Source organism: Balearica regulorum, chromosome 20 (assembly GCF_011004875.1).
Source record: "Balearica regulorum gibbericeps isolate bBalReg1 chromosome 20, bBalReg1.pri, whole genome shotgun sequence".
Classification (NCBI taxonomy): domain Eukaryota; kingdom Metazoa; phylum Chordata; class Aves; order Gruiformes; family Gruidae; genus Balearica; species Balearica regulorum.
Genome location: NC_046203.1, coordinates 2910527 through 2925406, shown reverse-complemented (window position 1 = coordinate 2925406; position 14880 = coordinate 2910527). Strand labels below are relative to the sequence as shown.

Below are 14880 nucleotides of genomic sequence, written 5' to 3'. Positions count from 1 at the left end.
CCGAGGTGATCGATGGGTTCCCAGGGCTGTGTCTGTGTGAGAAAACTTGGGAAAGTTCATCTGAATCCATGGGGGATGTGATTAAAAAAAAAAATAAAAGCAAAGAAAAAAGCATTGATTAAACTGGATTCTCGCTCCGTGTGAACACTCATCCAGAGCCAGGATGACTCTGCCGTGGCTTCTCCTGCTACACTTCAGGTGTATCCAACGGACTCTTAGTTAGCACAAGGATGGTCCCTGCAGCTGAGAGCCTGTTGTTGTCTCTTAAGTTTTCCATTTTCTGGGAATGAATGGGCAGATGCTTCTTTGGCAGAGCTTGCACTGAACCAGACTCTGTAGCTAATTAATAACCAGTTCCTCCAGGCAAGATTACTGGCTTAGGCATTTATCAGCTTCCAAAAAATCAGCCTTGTGGATTGCAACAACTGTTGCTCTGGCTGCCCGTGGGGATCCTGGCCTCGCTGTTCCAGGAGAAATTGCAATAGGGAGCCATAAAACTACAGGGCCAAACACCCTGTATTTTCAGAGTGCTTATGTAGCAGAGATAAGAAGGAATCCTGCTCTTGTTTTCCTCAGCTGATTAGGAAAGGGAAGCACGCGGCTCTGGCAGGAGTTTGAAATCCAGGGCTTGAGAGGGCTGTCAGCAGGTCGTGCTGCCGCAGAGAGCGCCCACCAGCACACCGGGGCCAGTGGAAGAGGTTTTGGGACACCACCACCCCTGCTATTCTGTTTAACAAAGGACCCCCAGCATGCCGAATGCCCTCCTTAGAAACTGCCGTTGGGTTCTGGCATGGCTGGGTCACCCTTCGCTGGAGAACAGCAAAGTAGGTCATTGCCTGTGCTCAAGGCTCTTTCTACTCTGCAAAAATATTTACAGCATCTATTTGAATCCTCCCAGCTCTCCATCAGCGACCTCTTCCTGACCTCCACGCCCGGTTCCCAAGTGCTGAACACAATTTGTTTTGGAGCCCGTTAGCGTTTCTCTTGCATCCCTGCCAAACTGTGCCGGAGTGTGGAACATCTCATTCATCCTTCTTATGAATAAAAACAGGCAAAGAGCCACGCTAGGCCTGAGCACAGGTGCCTCTGCCCTGCTGTGCTTTGACAGTGGCCGGGGACAGGACAGAGGATGGGTGCAGAGCACCCCTTCCCCGGGCTGTACTGCTGCAGCCTGTCGGATCGGGATCCCGAGCTGGAGGTTGTACCCGGCGGTTGTGCTTCGAAGACGTGGATGGATGCTTCCCCTGGGATTTGCCTGGTCCCTCTCGAACCCCTTGGTACTTTCTGCTTCTGCAAGAGGATGTGACTTCTCTGCTGCAGCTGCTCCGTGAGAAAACACGCTGCTTTGCCTTTGAGCCGGCCTGTGATTTCCCTGGGTCCCTACAGCTCTTGTGATGTGCTTGCTCCCTGCTCATCCGCTCTGATGTCACCTCCCTTTCCTCCTGTCTCTTTCCAGGCTGAAGACTCCTCCTGATCTATTTAGTCTCTCCTTGTACAAACCACTTCACAACCCTGTAGTTATCCCCGTTGCCCTTCTCTGTGCCGTATCATCTCAGAAGAGGGGAACCAGAAGTGTGTGTGGCTCCGCGGTGGATTTATCTGTAGAATAACAACCTCTCCTAACGTTTTGGGTTTCGACTACCACTGACAGTCAGCTGTTGGCTTTGGGATGTTATCTACCGTGACTTTGACTCTTTTCTGAGTGCTAATTTGCAGACCTTCTAGTGCCTGTGCAGGAAGGTGATATTTTTTTTTTCCTCCCCTTTGGATTAGTTGGCATTTATTGATGCTAATTTTTATCTGGCATTTTATCATCAGGTCGCTCAGTGCTGCGAGATCCTCCTGAAACTTTACAGTCAGGTTTAGATGTGACCGTCGTGGATAATTTGCAGTCACCACCATCACTTCTGAATCCATGGAATAGCAGTGACCCTTGTGGGACCCCACAGAAAATGTTTGCTGTAGTGTTCCCCTCCTGTTTGTCTCCTGTCTTATAATCCAGGACACATCTCCCCCTTTGTCCCATCGCAACCTGGTCTGGCAAGCGGGTTGACAATCCTGCCTCTCCGGTTTTATTTCTGTAAGTCTTTGTATCCTTGAGCAGTGTGAAAAGACTCTTCCTCCTCCCACGTCTCTCTATTATTTTCGGCTTTCAATAGAAGTGAACGTTCTGCAGGGGTCTGGAGCGCAGGGAAGTTTCTTCTCCATGCTTCATCCCTAGCTGCTTATGGCAGTTCGGGGCTGCGCAGAAGGGAGAATTTTCCCAGCAGATCGTTAGCAAGAATCAGCACTTTCCTCATCTTGCAGCCTTTATTTTTTTGATGTGAGCCTGAAAAATACAGGGCACTGGCAAATTTGGTAGAGGGTACAACAGCCTGGGGTGAGGGAGGAGTGAGACACCACCAGGATCGTGTTTTGTGGGATACCAGATACACTCCTATGAATAATGATCCTGGAGAGTAACGAGCTCTGCCTTGAGAGCATCTCCTTGCTCATCCCGATGAGAGCTGGGAACAGATAGCATCGTGCTGCTTGCAACTGGTCATGTGCCAAGACAAGGGTTTTGGCTGGTTCCCAAGGTGGAGAGGGTGACATTGGTCCCAGGTAAGCTCCATGTGGGAGGGGAAGCCCCAGGAAAAAAATGGATTGCGCAACAGCAAGAGGGCAAAGGACTTTTAAGCTTCGCTTTAGCTAGAGGTGAGCTTTTCTGTCCCCTGGCTGGAGGAAGGAGGGCTGCTGCTGCCTGCAGAAGGGTGCACCGCTGGGAGCGAGACTGTGATGGGCTGTTAGGATTTGTGGGGGGCAAGAAGGTTCCTCGTGGGAGAATTATAACTGGCCAGGACCCACTTGGCTTTCTGGCCTTCCTCGCGATGCCAGCTGCGGGAGCAGGGACCTGTGGCACAGCCGAGGGGTAAGTCTGGGCGGCGAGCATAGCTGCGCTGGGATAACTGCTACCCAACGGCTGCGAGTAGAGGAGTCGCTGAGGTGCGGAGACTGGCTGTAGTGTCGGTAGGAATTGTATTCCCCTTCTTATCAGGTAATAGTAGAGAGTTGGCTACTGGCTCCAGGAACAGAGCTGGATGCTGTGACAAGTGAATTGCTCTCTTTTTAGTTTAATAATCTGTTTAGGTTTAAGATTTTTCATGGTTGGTTGGCATGACTCATGAGCCTGGTGTGTTCTCCCTGTGTGCAACAGCACCCTGTCGTTAAAGGCCGGGTGATTTCCCAGGGGAGCCTGGTGTGCACGGCCTCCGAAATCCCCAGCGGGACTGATGGGGCCTCGCGGTGAGGGATTGTTTCTCGCTTCCAGCAGCATGAGTCTTTGTTGCTCGAGTTCTTGAGCATCGGGGATGATTCTGCTTTTAAATGAACCTGCATGTGCTCCCAGGCCACCTTGCAAACCCAACACCACGATAAGGAAAAAAGGGGTTATGTCCTGGCTGGGGCAGGGCTGGGTGCTCTGGGAAACCTGCTCCTCAGCATATAGCTCCTACAAGGAAGATATTGTTTAATGTTGTAATCCATAAATAGCCCTGGAGATTGCTGGGTCAGAAATTTCCCGGCAGGGTTAGCGATCTTGGCTCAGCAGGCTGAGTGTTTTTTGGATTTGACCCTTCTTCTAAGATTGTTCGTGGCCGAGATGCTGGGAAGAGTGCTGTGGGTGCTCCTGAGCCTGTCCCCAGTGGGAGGGGTCGGGTTGGATGGGTGGCTGCAGGCAGAGCTTGGCCGGAGTGTCGGGCCGGTCCTGTCCTTGGGTGCAGATCGCTGGTGTAAGCGGTTTGCTTCCAGCGGGGATTTGAATCTTCAGCTCTGGCGGAAGGTGAGCGGTGAGGTCCTGCGGGTGCTCCTGGGGCTGGAGCCCTCTGGAGACCCCTGCCCAAGGGCGCCGGGATGGGGAGCAGAGCTGTGGCCTTAGGAAAGCAGGGGTTGGTATGTTGTGCTGAATGCGATCATCCGAGCTAATTTGCACTCTAGTTGCATATTTACAGAATAGACTAGACCGGTTGCAAAGGGACAATTATGCTCTATTGTCTGGCTGTCACTCTGATGGGCAGCGTGAAGCCTGGCTGGGTGCTGTCCTTACCCTCGCTGTGGGGATGCGGCGCTGGCAGCGACTCAGCACCGGCGTGAGGAGGTGTCTGGTCCAGCGGGTCCATCTCTGCCCTGGGCTCTGGTCGAGGGCCTGCTCCTGGCCCTGCGCGGTTCATGCGCTCCCTGAATTCCTCTTTCTGACCTCGCGTTGATGGCTCTCCGGGGCAGCCATCAACATGAGCTGTGCTCGTGTCCCCAGTGCACAGCAGGGACCTCTGGGTGACAGACACAGCACTCATGACACCAAAAACGCCTGGAAGCTGCTGGGCTGGAGAGCTGGAGCCCAGGCTGGTTCCCTGCACTAGCCACTGCAAATGCTTTCTTCAGCTTTTTCTTTTGGTACTATTTAATATTGTGAAGCAAAGATGAGGAGATAAGTGCCTTTTCCTTCTAGGAGGCTCTTTGAGAGCGGCTGAAGACTGACTGCTGCCAGAAATCAGGGAATGTTTTTTGAATTGTAGCAACGTCTGCAATACAATCTTGCTAAAGGACGAGGGTTTGGGGTTGCTGTGGGTGGCCCTTGGTGCATGCCTTCTCCTGTGCTCCTCATCCCCCTCCCCATCAGCCCTTCCCTCCCATCTCCAGCCTGTTCTTTGTCCCACACGATTGCCGCTGTCTCACAAACCTCTGAAAAAGGGAAGGATGGGACATGCAATGCCAAAAGTAAAATAGCGAGGATTAAACTGGAAAGTTGGTGCCTGTGCGGAAAAGGCTCCCAAGGCTGCAGGTGTCTCCTGTCACCTCCCCGCTACGGCGCGTACCTGTGCCTCTGGCAGAGGAGCAGGGAGCGGGAGCGCAGGAAGGCACTGGGATCAAGGCAGCGCGTTGCAGGACGAGGCGCGTGTCAAGAGATGAAGCCTGGCCATGCGCCGCCCTCTCGCTGCGCTGGTGTGACAGCCCCAGCCCAGGCTTGAGGAGAGGGAGACGGTCCCCTCACCTGCCAGGAACCGCGTCAAGGGTGTGTAGGATCTGCTTCCCCTCCCTCCTTTCTCCCAGTGCTATTTAGGCTTTGCGATCACCAGGGACATCACCGTGACTCGTTTACCTCTGCCTCTGTTGGAAACACCCCCAGCACTGCCCGGGACCTCACTGCAGGATGCTCTTGAGGAAGGGGCTGGCTGTGGCTCGCTCCTCCCGGCTCCCTCGCCCCTGGCAGGGCCACCGACGGATAGCTTCGCTGGCCGCGCAGCAGTCGGGGCTGGAGGAGCTGAGCTGCCTGCCTGCGCCGCTCCTGCGCTCCACGTACTGCTGTTGGGATCAAAGAAGAGTGAAAAGACTTCTCAGCGGGGCTCTGCCGTCCGTGAGCGTTACCCTGTTGTACAACGTGTACGTGTGCATCAGGCCAGAAGGGAGCGGGGAGACGTGGGGCTGAATTGCTAATACGGGGTTGTCTAATAAGAAAACCGGCTCTGGACCTGGACGGTACAATTTCTACTTTTATCTTCTAGAAAATAGCATTGCCAGCGGGGGAAAGGCTTGTGGAGCTTTGCACTGACTCACGCTTCCTGTTCATTTTCAACATGAAATACACAAAATGCTAATTTTTCCGTGAGGCCTGTGGTGCTAAATTGCCTCCGCACGTTGAAAGCGAAGCGATGGATGGATTTGTCACAGGGCTCAGCAGTTCTGTGGAAGTTTTGAGCAACAGCAGCCCCTGACGTGGACAGTCCAACTGTCCGTGGAGGTGCAAATTTGGGTGCAGGAGTTTAATCTGGGAGACGGAGCGCTTCGTATATTGCATATATATATGTGTGTGTGTATGTGTGCTCTGCGGCTGTTGTACCCACAAAACATGACTCGGGCCAAAGCTGCTCAGAGTATCTGGAAGTCACGACTTGGGCGTTGTTATGGGCCCCTTCACATCCCCTGGAGCACTTTAAACTCTTTGAATCAAAAAGTATTAATTCCATGACTGTCGTACAACTTACAAGAAGTTGACAAAACAATTAAATGAAATGGAAAGCAGTTGCTTGTGGACACAGAAGTGTTTGTGAAGCAGCTAAAATTATCGTATTAAAGGAAATACACCCCGCCCCCCCCTTTTCCCTGATTCCCTGTTTCTGTATCAAGCTCAGGGCGTTAGTGCCTGGGGGCTTAGCGCTGGTCATCTTAGCTCTTTTTCATACGTGATCAGAGAGTAACTTTGCAAGTTCATTAGTTCATCATTCCTGTCCCCTTGGCGTGATCCGTGGGGTTGCCCACAATAAACGTGGGTGTTCCACGCGGGTGTGACAGGGTCTTTAAGGTTGGGAGTCATTCTGGTTGCTACGACTTATCACTTGGTTGTGGAGCTTGTGCTTAGAAAATGGAAGAGATGTTGTTAATGTTGTATTTTGGGGGGGAAAGAACCCCGCCACTTGGCCTGTGCGTGGGCTCTTCCCCACCATGGCTCCTCTCAGAAGGCCATTCGGGCCACACCTTGGTGTAGAAGATCCTCTCGTGGCTCTGGACATGTCGTCTGGGTTCCAGGGCTGCTGATCTCTATGAATGACGTCAGTGAGTCACCATATGACCTCTGGGGAGAGAGCGGGGCCGGTGCGCTAAGAATCTGGGCCTCTTCCTACGACAGGCTGAGACATAACTGACAGCGATGTTAGCCGGTGCTCACGGGGAGATAAGGTACGGTGCTGCTGCTGAGCACCCCGACTCTTCCACGGGGACGTCCCTGCAGGGAAATCCTGCCCTGAAAGCCGCCGAGGTTGGCGTCTGGGGAAGGGTGATGCCGAGCCGGTGTGCGAGGCAGCCTGCCGTGGGACCTAGCTTGCACGTGTGTTTGCCCGCGGGCGTGCAGGTCTGCTGCTTTCCTTCCCTGCGTGGTCTTTGCCCTGTCCTCCGGCTGGGCCGTGTGTTGTGCTGCCGTGCCAGCTCGCTGCCCCTCCTTGCCAGGAGAGCCGTGCCAACGCCTGCAGCGTGTCACCGGTGTGGGAGGGGGGTGCTGCCTTCCAGCCCGGCTCTGGAGACCGAGCATGCGTCCCCCCACGCACTCGGGCCATTAGGAGACCCCACAGGGATGTCACTCAGAAGCAAAAAAAACAAAAAGAGAGGGGGGAACAACTGTAACCCGGTAACCATAAGAGCTGTGGGAGGAGAAGCAAACAGAAGATGATTGTGTATATTTTAATAAATGTAGAGAAAGAAAGGGCAGAATTTCCTGTATGGCTTTGTTCATTGGAGAGGCTCTCAGAGCCTGGCAGTGGCTGAGCCTGCCTTCACCGATGGACCAGGCATGCAGGGCCAGACTCTGCAGCCACGGCTGGGAAACACCGCGGCAGGGGGGAGAAGACATGGCAGGGTCCTTGCTGTCCCGAGGCAGCCTGGCTCCAAGAGCCCTCGTGAGAAGAGTCCCATCCCTTGAGTGCAATCTAGACGCCGTTGCCCTACGATGGGTCTGGGCCAGCAAAGAGCAGCTGGAGGCTCCCGCCCCACCAGTGCCTGTCTGCTGCCCAAAGGCTGGGTTTAGCCTAGCCGCGGTGACGGCCACGCTGGCTTTGCCTCTAACACGGGTTGTGCTGCAGCCCCACATCTCTGCCAACAGCAAGAGAAGGGTCGTGCCCTGCGTCTGGCTCTTGCTCCACCGTTGCTCTCAGCCAGGCGTTGTCCTTCCCGTCCCAGTAGAGGTGACATGTGGCACAGCAGCAGCTGGCCGTGGCATTGCAGTGTGTGCTGAGTACTGAAGCTTGAGGAAAAGCGGCTTTGCCTGGGGAGGGGGTGTTGAGGTTGGAGACAAGGTACTTGCTTTCCTGGCTATGCATCCAGACTCCCTGGACATCCTCCTGGGGAAAGGATGGAGTTGGGACAGACAGCTGCCAGCAGGACCTTGTGTCTCTGGCTCCTTTTACAGCATGGAACAGTGGGAGAAGAGGGATTTAGGCTGTAGGTTATGCAAGAATTTGCCCAAAATGTAGGTTCAGCTGTTTCTTATGTTTGCACACCCCAGCCCCTAGAAGGAGGAGAGGCATTCTGGGAGGGTCTTCAGTAATTTTTGGTGCTGGCAGAGCAGGGGGTGTCACTGAGAGCTTCGGAGCTCCTGGTGATGCCTGGCAGGTTTGGGCAGTTACATCAGGCAGGTACCAGAATGTGGGATTAGGGGGTCTGTTGGTGACCCTGGGCGGTTTGGGATTGGTTTGTGGTGGGAAGCAGGAGGATGCTCGGTGGTTTCTGTGGTGAGCAGCGAGCAAAGAAGCAGAAGAGAAACTTGAGTTGTGTCCTTCCTCTTCTTTGTCATATACAGTAAAAAATAATAACAAAAATCCTAAACTACATTGCAACAAGCTCCCAGCCTGTGGCGTTTCTTCTGAGGCAAAGGTGTCTCTTGGGTGCTCAGAACCAGGACAGCCTCTGACAAGCTCTGCAGAGCACGCGCCTTGCCGAGCCGCCGTAGCCAGGCGCAGGCAGATGTGTGGGCTGCCACTGGTCGTGTGCCTGCGTTTCCAGTCTCAGGGGATGGTGCTGTCAGCAGCGTAGCTTTCCCGTGTGCCCCGGGTGGAAATACAGCGAGGGAAGAGCAGGATTGTGACCAGCCCACGCATGAGAAAGCTTATTGCAGAAACACAAGGTTGGTGCAGCTCTGAGGCTCCTGCTAGAGCGTGCTCCAAGGGGCAGCTGTGTTTGCTAAACTGGGACGGTGATTGTGTCTAGCTGCAGTTTTAACGGTAGGAGAGATCAACGGGGAGATCTGGTTTGGGTCACACTCGGCATGATCCCCGTTCCCGTGTTCCCGAGAGGCTGAGCAGTAGGGTGTCCCCGTCCCGGCGTGCCAATCGCTGCTGGGGAGCTGGCCAAGCTGGGGGAGAGACGGTGTCGTAGCAAGAAAGTGGAATAGTGTTGAGGTTTCCATATGCTGATTACAGCGTGCATTTTTAGTGGTACATGGTTCTGGAGGAAGGAAGGAAAGGGAAGATAAAAATAAAGCTGCAGTCCTGTATTTAGCTATAAACCACTTTGGGATTTTTTTTTTTTTTTCAGTAGTATTTGAAGACTATGCAATAAACAAGCTTGTTCATGAATTTTTTATTTTATACCACTACTGCTTTGAAGAAGTAGCCGGGTTGCTGTGGCATTTCTATAGCTCAGAGTCCCTATGTTTGGGCGGAGAGGAGGGTTGCAAATTCTCTGTGCCGATGTCAGGAGATCTGTGTGCAGCGCAGGAGCACTTTTTTCGAAGACAGACCTGCAACATTTCTTAAAGACACTGTGTAATTGATAAAGACACCTTTATCAAATAGGTGCATGCAGTATTTGTCTCACTGAACCTTCATCCAGAATAAACAAATGTGCCAAACTTTTTAAATTCTGAATGATTTCATATGCAAAAATAAGAGAAAATATATTCAAAATGTAGCTGCTACTGCGGATGGGAGAAGAAATTCAGATGCAAATACAGAGCAGAAATTGTGTTTCCAGAGAGACTGATAAAATTGGATTTTACTACCATTTCTTAACACTAATAAAGGACAGGGGTAAATATTTGCTTTCTTTCGTGAGTCTAACACGTGATCCAAGACCAGGAGAGATGGATTAATTTGGTTTGAAAAGAATCACGTGGAGTTTTAAAAAACCCAACACCCCAAACCCAAAAGACAAGCATTGGACTTTTGAAGAGGATGGTTGTGTACAGCTATGAGCATCCTTAGCTTTCAGGGTACCAGTGGCCCTGTCTGCTGGGACCGCGGGCAGCGGGAGCCATGGGGACTGTCAGACGGGGTGGTGGCTCCGTGTAAAGGTGCCCTTTCCACATGGCAGTCGGTGTGTCCATGGCCGAGCAGCCGTAGCACTCGGGCTTTCCTCCGGGAAAGGAAACAACGTGCTTCTTTAAACAGGCACTTAATGGAGATTCCTGTGTGTGACAGTCTCCTTCAAATGCAATTATAATCACCCACATTTGGAGTCAGACACCTGGCTCCCCACTTTAAAGTATGCATTATAATAAGAGAGTGGATGATTTTTAAAGTTTATTTTTTCTCTCCCTGAAAGTCTGGTTTTAGGATGTTGTCCTGGCCTCACACTAATAAGAAATCTCAGCTGGGCAAGAACTTCACTGGGGGTGGCCTGGAGAAAGTATGCTTTTGGCACAATTTATCATAGTTAAGCTCTAAGAGGAAAGACTTAATTGTGGCTTTTTGGTGATTAGATTAAAGTTAGAACCTCCTTTGCAATGTGAGCTAGATATAGTCAGCTAACTTCTGTGCTTCTGTCAGTCGATCCAGAGGGAGTCCTTGAGTTGACAGGAGTTTGGCTTGGTTTCTCTTAAAGACCAAGTTTTGGATCAATGTATATCATAGAATAACCTCCCTGATGCCCAAGGCCCTGCACAGGTGCATTACGCGGTGCAGAGTCTCGGCTGCGGTGTGCATATGGCAGCTAAAAGGAATTGAAAAGCTCTGGGGGTATAGAATTAAGTGGCAAGTAACATCAGTGAAAATCATCCGAAGCGCTGAGAGTGAGCTGTGTTGTCTTCTGGGGCTGTGTTCAGCAGAAATTTCACATGCTGGTTGCTCTTCCAGAAACTCAGGAACAACAGCTGATCAGGACTTTGGAACCTGGTCACCTGGGAACTTATTTACAGGGGTTTGAGTTGTTAAAGGTAAAACACGGTAGGAGCCTCAGATCACGTCTCTGCAGCCAGCAGCAAAAACCCTAGATGTCTGCTTATTGCTAATTTAGTATTCAGCTGTTTGAAGCTCTTTTGCTTGCACAGAGCTTATGCAGTATGTACTGGAGGCAAAGCTGTGGGAAGGTGGTAGGAGTGGGCTGGAGAGGCTTTGGGTGAGACCCTTGGAAGTACATCTGGAAGGAGTTGGAGCCTTTCAGCTCTTTGCCTGCCTCACACTCCAAAGTTACATGTGAGGGACAAAGAATCAGCTCACTGCAGAGGCACCATGTCTCCTCTTCCAAGCTCTCTCTGTCCTTCCCACGTTCCACAAAGGGTCTGTGAAATTGAATTTCCTGTCAAGGCGCGGATAAGTTTTGCTGATCAAGCGAGAACCCAAAGGATCAGGACGTGTGATCTTGCCTTGTGTGTCTGTACGCTGGCTTTACAGCATGGCATGGCTTTGTTGCCTTGTGAAGGGAAGTTTCAGCTCAACCCTGATCTGCTATAATTAGTAGCTCTAGCTGACATGGGGAGCAGTGTCGTACCCATGTTCTGGTTGGTAAATGCGGTTTGAAAAAGGAGACCAAAGACAAGCTCTTAACCCTCTGGAATGATAGTTTGGGAGCTGGTAAATCTCTTTTTCTGTGTGGCAGGGCAGACTGCATGTAGCTGGCCATACACAGCTTTGTCTGAGCAATCCCCTTGGGTCTCTCCCAGGCATTGCGATTTCCGCCCCCCCCTCGATCAGAGACTTCAGCACGCCAAGGGATGGGTGATATATCCTCCCGGCCACGACACTTGGCAGCTGGACAGATGACTGACTCATCAGTGTTCGCGGTTTCTCATTTAATACTGGAGCTGTTCAGATGATTTAAGTGCTGGCAGTCCAGAGAGGAGGTTGTGCTTCTGCTTCCAGCACGGTTGTGGAGCCATCGCCTTGTCTGCCTCCCATCCATACTTTTCTTTGCGGGGGGGGGGGGGGGGGGAGGCTGGGGGTGGATCTGGGTTTGGTTGTCAGCGTAGATCTATCTTGCGAGCGGTTTTATTTCCTCCTGGCGACTGGGCTTTTCCATTGGCTCCTCTTGCTCTCTGTTGTTTGTCTGCTGAGGAGCGAATGTCCTGTGCACAGCGCTGCCCTGCGCAGCGGGCTGCAGGGCGCTCCGGGGGACCGGGCTCCTCGCCGTGCCCACCCCGCCGGCCCCTCGCCTGAGGCCGGCCGAGCCCCTCGCTGCCCATGCCCCCGGGGGGAGCGCTCTGCAGGGGGGGCACCGCCGCCTGCCCCGCAATGTAATTGCAGCCGGTGGGCTGCCAGCCTCTCCCGGCGCGGGGGGCCGCGGGTCGGGGCAGCGCCGGGCGGTGCGTGCGGGGTGTGCGGGGTGTGCGGGGCCGGCCCCGGAGGAGGTGCCGGGGCGGGCGGCGGGGGCGGGCAGGGCAAGGCAGGGCGCCCCCTCCATTGCAGCTGCCCCCTTCTCTCCCGCAGGCTCTCGTCGCCCGGCGGCTGCGGCGGCGGGGACGGCGGCGGGAGCCGCAAGAGCGGGGTCATTCTGGACATCGCCGCCCTGAAGATGACGGAGCTGGAGTCCGAGGTGCTGCCCCTGCCGCCCCGGTATCGCTTCCGCGATCTGCTGCTGGGGGACCAGTCCTTCCAGAGCGACGACAGGTTCGGGGCGTACCGGGGCGGGGGGGGGGGGGGCACGGGGACACACACACACACGGGGAGGTGGGGAGGGACACGCGTACCTGGGGGGACACACTCCCCGGGGCCCGGGACACATGCCTGGCCTTGGGTCACATACTTGGGACACCCGCGCCCCCTGCTCCGGGTGGGACACCCAGGCGGCGGGGCTGGGGGGGGGGGCACGGAGCTCTCCGCGGTGCTGAACCCCCGCCCGGCGCGGAGCTCTCCGCGGTGCTGATCCCACGGGGCGCGGAGCTCTCGGCGGTGCTGGCGGCCGGTTCCCGTCGCGGCGGCCTCGGCGGGCGGCGGTGGGTGCGGGCACGGGCACGGGGCTGGAGGGCACTGGGATGCGGGAGGATGCCGGAGCCCGCGGCACTGGGATGTGTTCGCAGGAGCCGGTGGTCATGCCCGGGCAAGGGGGCACTGGGATGCGTGTGGGCATGCTGGGATGGAGGCCGTGGGGATGTGTGTGGTGGGTTCGCCTCGGACAGTAGGCACTGGGAACGTGTGGGTGTTCAGGGCTGGTGGACGTGTTGGAGCCGCTGGGCATTTGGAGTTGTGGGTATACTGCGCCAGCAGATATTGAGATGTGTGGGTATGGTAGGCAGCTTGCTGTGTCTGGGGGTCCCGTCAGGGGTTGGCAAGGAGGAAAAGGGGCCACTGTCTGGGAGATGCATGGGATACAATCAGTCAGGTGAGGGGCTGGTGAAACTCCCTGTTAAGCCATATGCAGAGTTTGAGCTGAGCCCATACATTTAGGAGGTAAGGCTGATCCAGAGGCTCTGTTCTCAGAGGCTGTCTTTGCAGCAGGGAATACTGATGGGAGCAGAGGGACTCTAAGGAGCTGCTGTGCATGTGGCACAACTCTTCCTTTCTTGGGCTGCCTAGAGAAATGGTCTTTGTGGGTTGAGCGCCAAGCCTGCTATTCCTGTCTGGCTGGCAGGGATTTATTGCCAGATTGAGTAAGCTAAAGCAAAAGGAGGAATGCCATGAGTGGCAAGTGAATTCCATGAGCAGAGTGGTTAACTGAAGAGGAACAAGAACAACCCTCCCTTCAACTCTGTTCATGTAATAAAAATCAAGGAGCTACAGCAGTAATGGGGAGTCAGTAAGACTGTCATCTTTTCCCACCAACTAATTGCATGACGTAAATAGAGAGAGATGTAACTCTTGTTGAAAAAAACCCTTCCAATTGCTGGTGAATTAGCCTTTGAGTAGCTGCTGTGTATTTGGTACACTTGCATCAAGGCTTTTGTGCATCTGTGTTAAAAGGTAGTTTCATTTTTTTTATGTGTACAAGTGTCATACAAAAAAAAAAAAGCAGTAGTGAATTTGAGTTTGAGAATCTGGGATTTACAAATGTTCTAAATAAGCATTCCTAACTTTTATAGCTGCATAAGAATTGATCTTTTTTGAAAATGAGTGTGTGATCCTCAAGATTTTAAAGCCCAGATTTCCTTAACAGGCGCTTAAACATTAATGTAGTTTTATGGCATCAGGTGAAAAGCTGATTGGAAATTCCAGTGCAGAAAATGTCTGGATTTCAGAATAGTTATGATATGGCTCATTTGCATATGTTTGGAGATTAGAGTTTTAATAGTTTTCATATTTAAGTATTTGAGTGGATCTGAAATAGAGACGATGACAAGTGTAGATTGTGGGGGGTTTTCTGCATCTCACTGCTGTACCCCTTAATCTTCAATTTCATCTAGATTTGAGTGTTTCCAATTCGGAATCTCTCTCTAATTTTAGTGTGGAGATACTCTGGATTATTTTGGTAGATTCATTAGCCTTGTTTCTCAAGATATCTTTGTTTCACTGGCTTTATGTCCTGTTATCTTTAGTTGTTTGACTTTCCCCTTCATCTAGAAAATACTGAAAACTTCACAGTGTGTTTGGGAATGCCAATCTATGAGCACACATTCGCTATTCACATGTAGTCCTCTTGACTTCGATGGGAGTTGAGATCAGTCACTGCCATAGGCTTTTGGAAATGCTGTTGTTAGGCCTCAGTTTCAGTCCAAGTCATTAATGATACTGGGACCTTGTAGATGAAGCAAGCTTGCTGGCGTAATTATGACTAGTAGATTAGTCTGTTCCAAACCAACTGAATAAGGATCTGATTTAGGCTAGCAGAAGAAAAGCTGAAAGCCTTTTTTGGCTTTGCTGTCCTTATAAATACTAAGCAGCTCAGACACGTGCTTTGAAGTGCTTTGTTACAGCACTGACAGGAATGTGCTGAGGAAAATTCCCCCACATAAACAGTACAAGGAACTGTGAATGGTAAAATAGAGCTCAGTGGACTTACAGATGTATCACTGAAAGAAAACACCCGTAGCAGTAAATATCTCATTTACTTATAAAAGCCATGCTAAAAACACTAACGTCTCAAATATCGGCTTTTGAAAAACTCCTCTGGAACGATAGTGTGCTGATGGAAGTGAGGAGGTTCTGGGGTCAGCAGAAGGCTGAAAGATGGGAGGCCATAGGGGAATCCAGGTTTTGCTACTTCTGAGGA

The 14880-nt window shown here is 52.5% G+C and overlaps 1 protein-coding gene across 5 annotated transcripts in view; it reads left to right on the top strand.

Moving 5' to 3' along the window:
- Positions 1-14880, top strand: part of KCNT1 (potassium sodium-activated channel subfamily T member 1) — an 88589-nt gene that overhangs the window by 3672 nt on the left and 70037 nt on the right. For 4 of the 5 annotated variants that reach the window (XM_075772346.1, XM_075772344.1, XM_075772345.1 and 1 more), the window contains exon 2: positions 12165-12344. The exons of the other annotated variant lie outside the window; for it this stretch is intronic. In XM_075772346.1, the coding sequence (XP_075628461.1) occupies positions 12165-12344 (180 nt within the window). The remainder of the gene's footprint in view (positions 1-12164; positions 12345-14880) is intronic. 5 annotated transcript variants of the gene reach the window in all.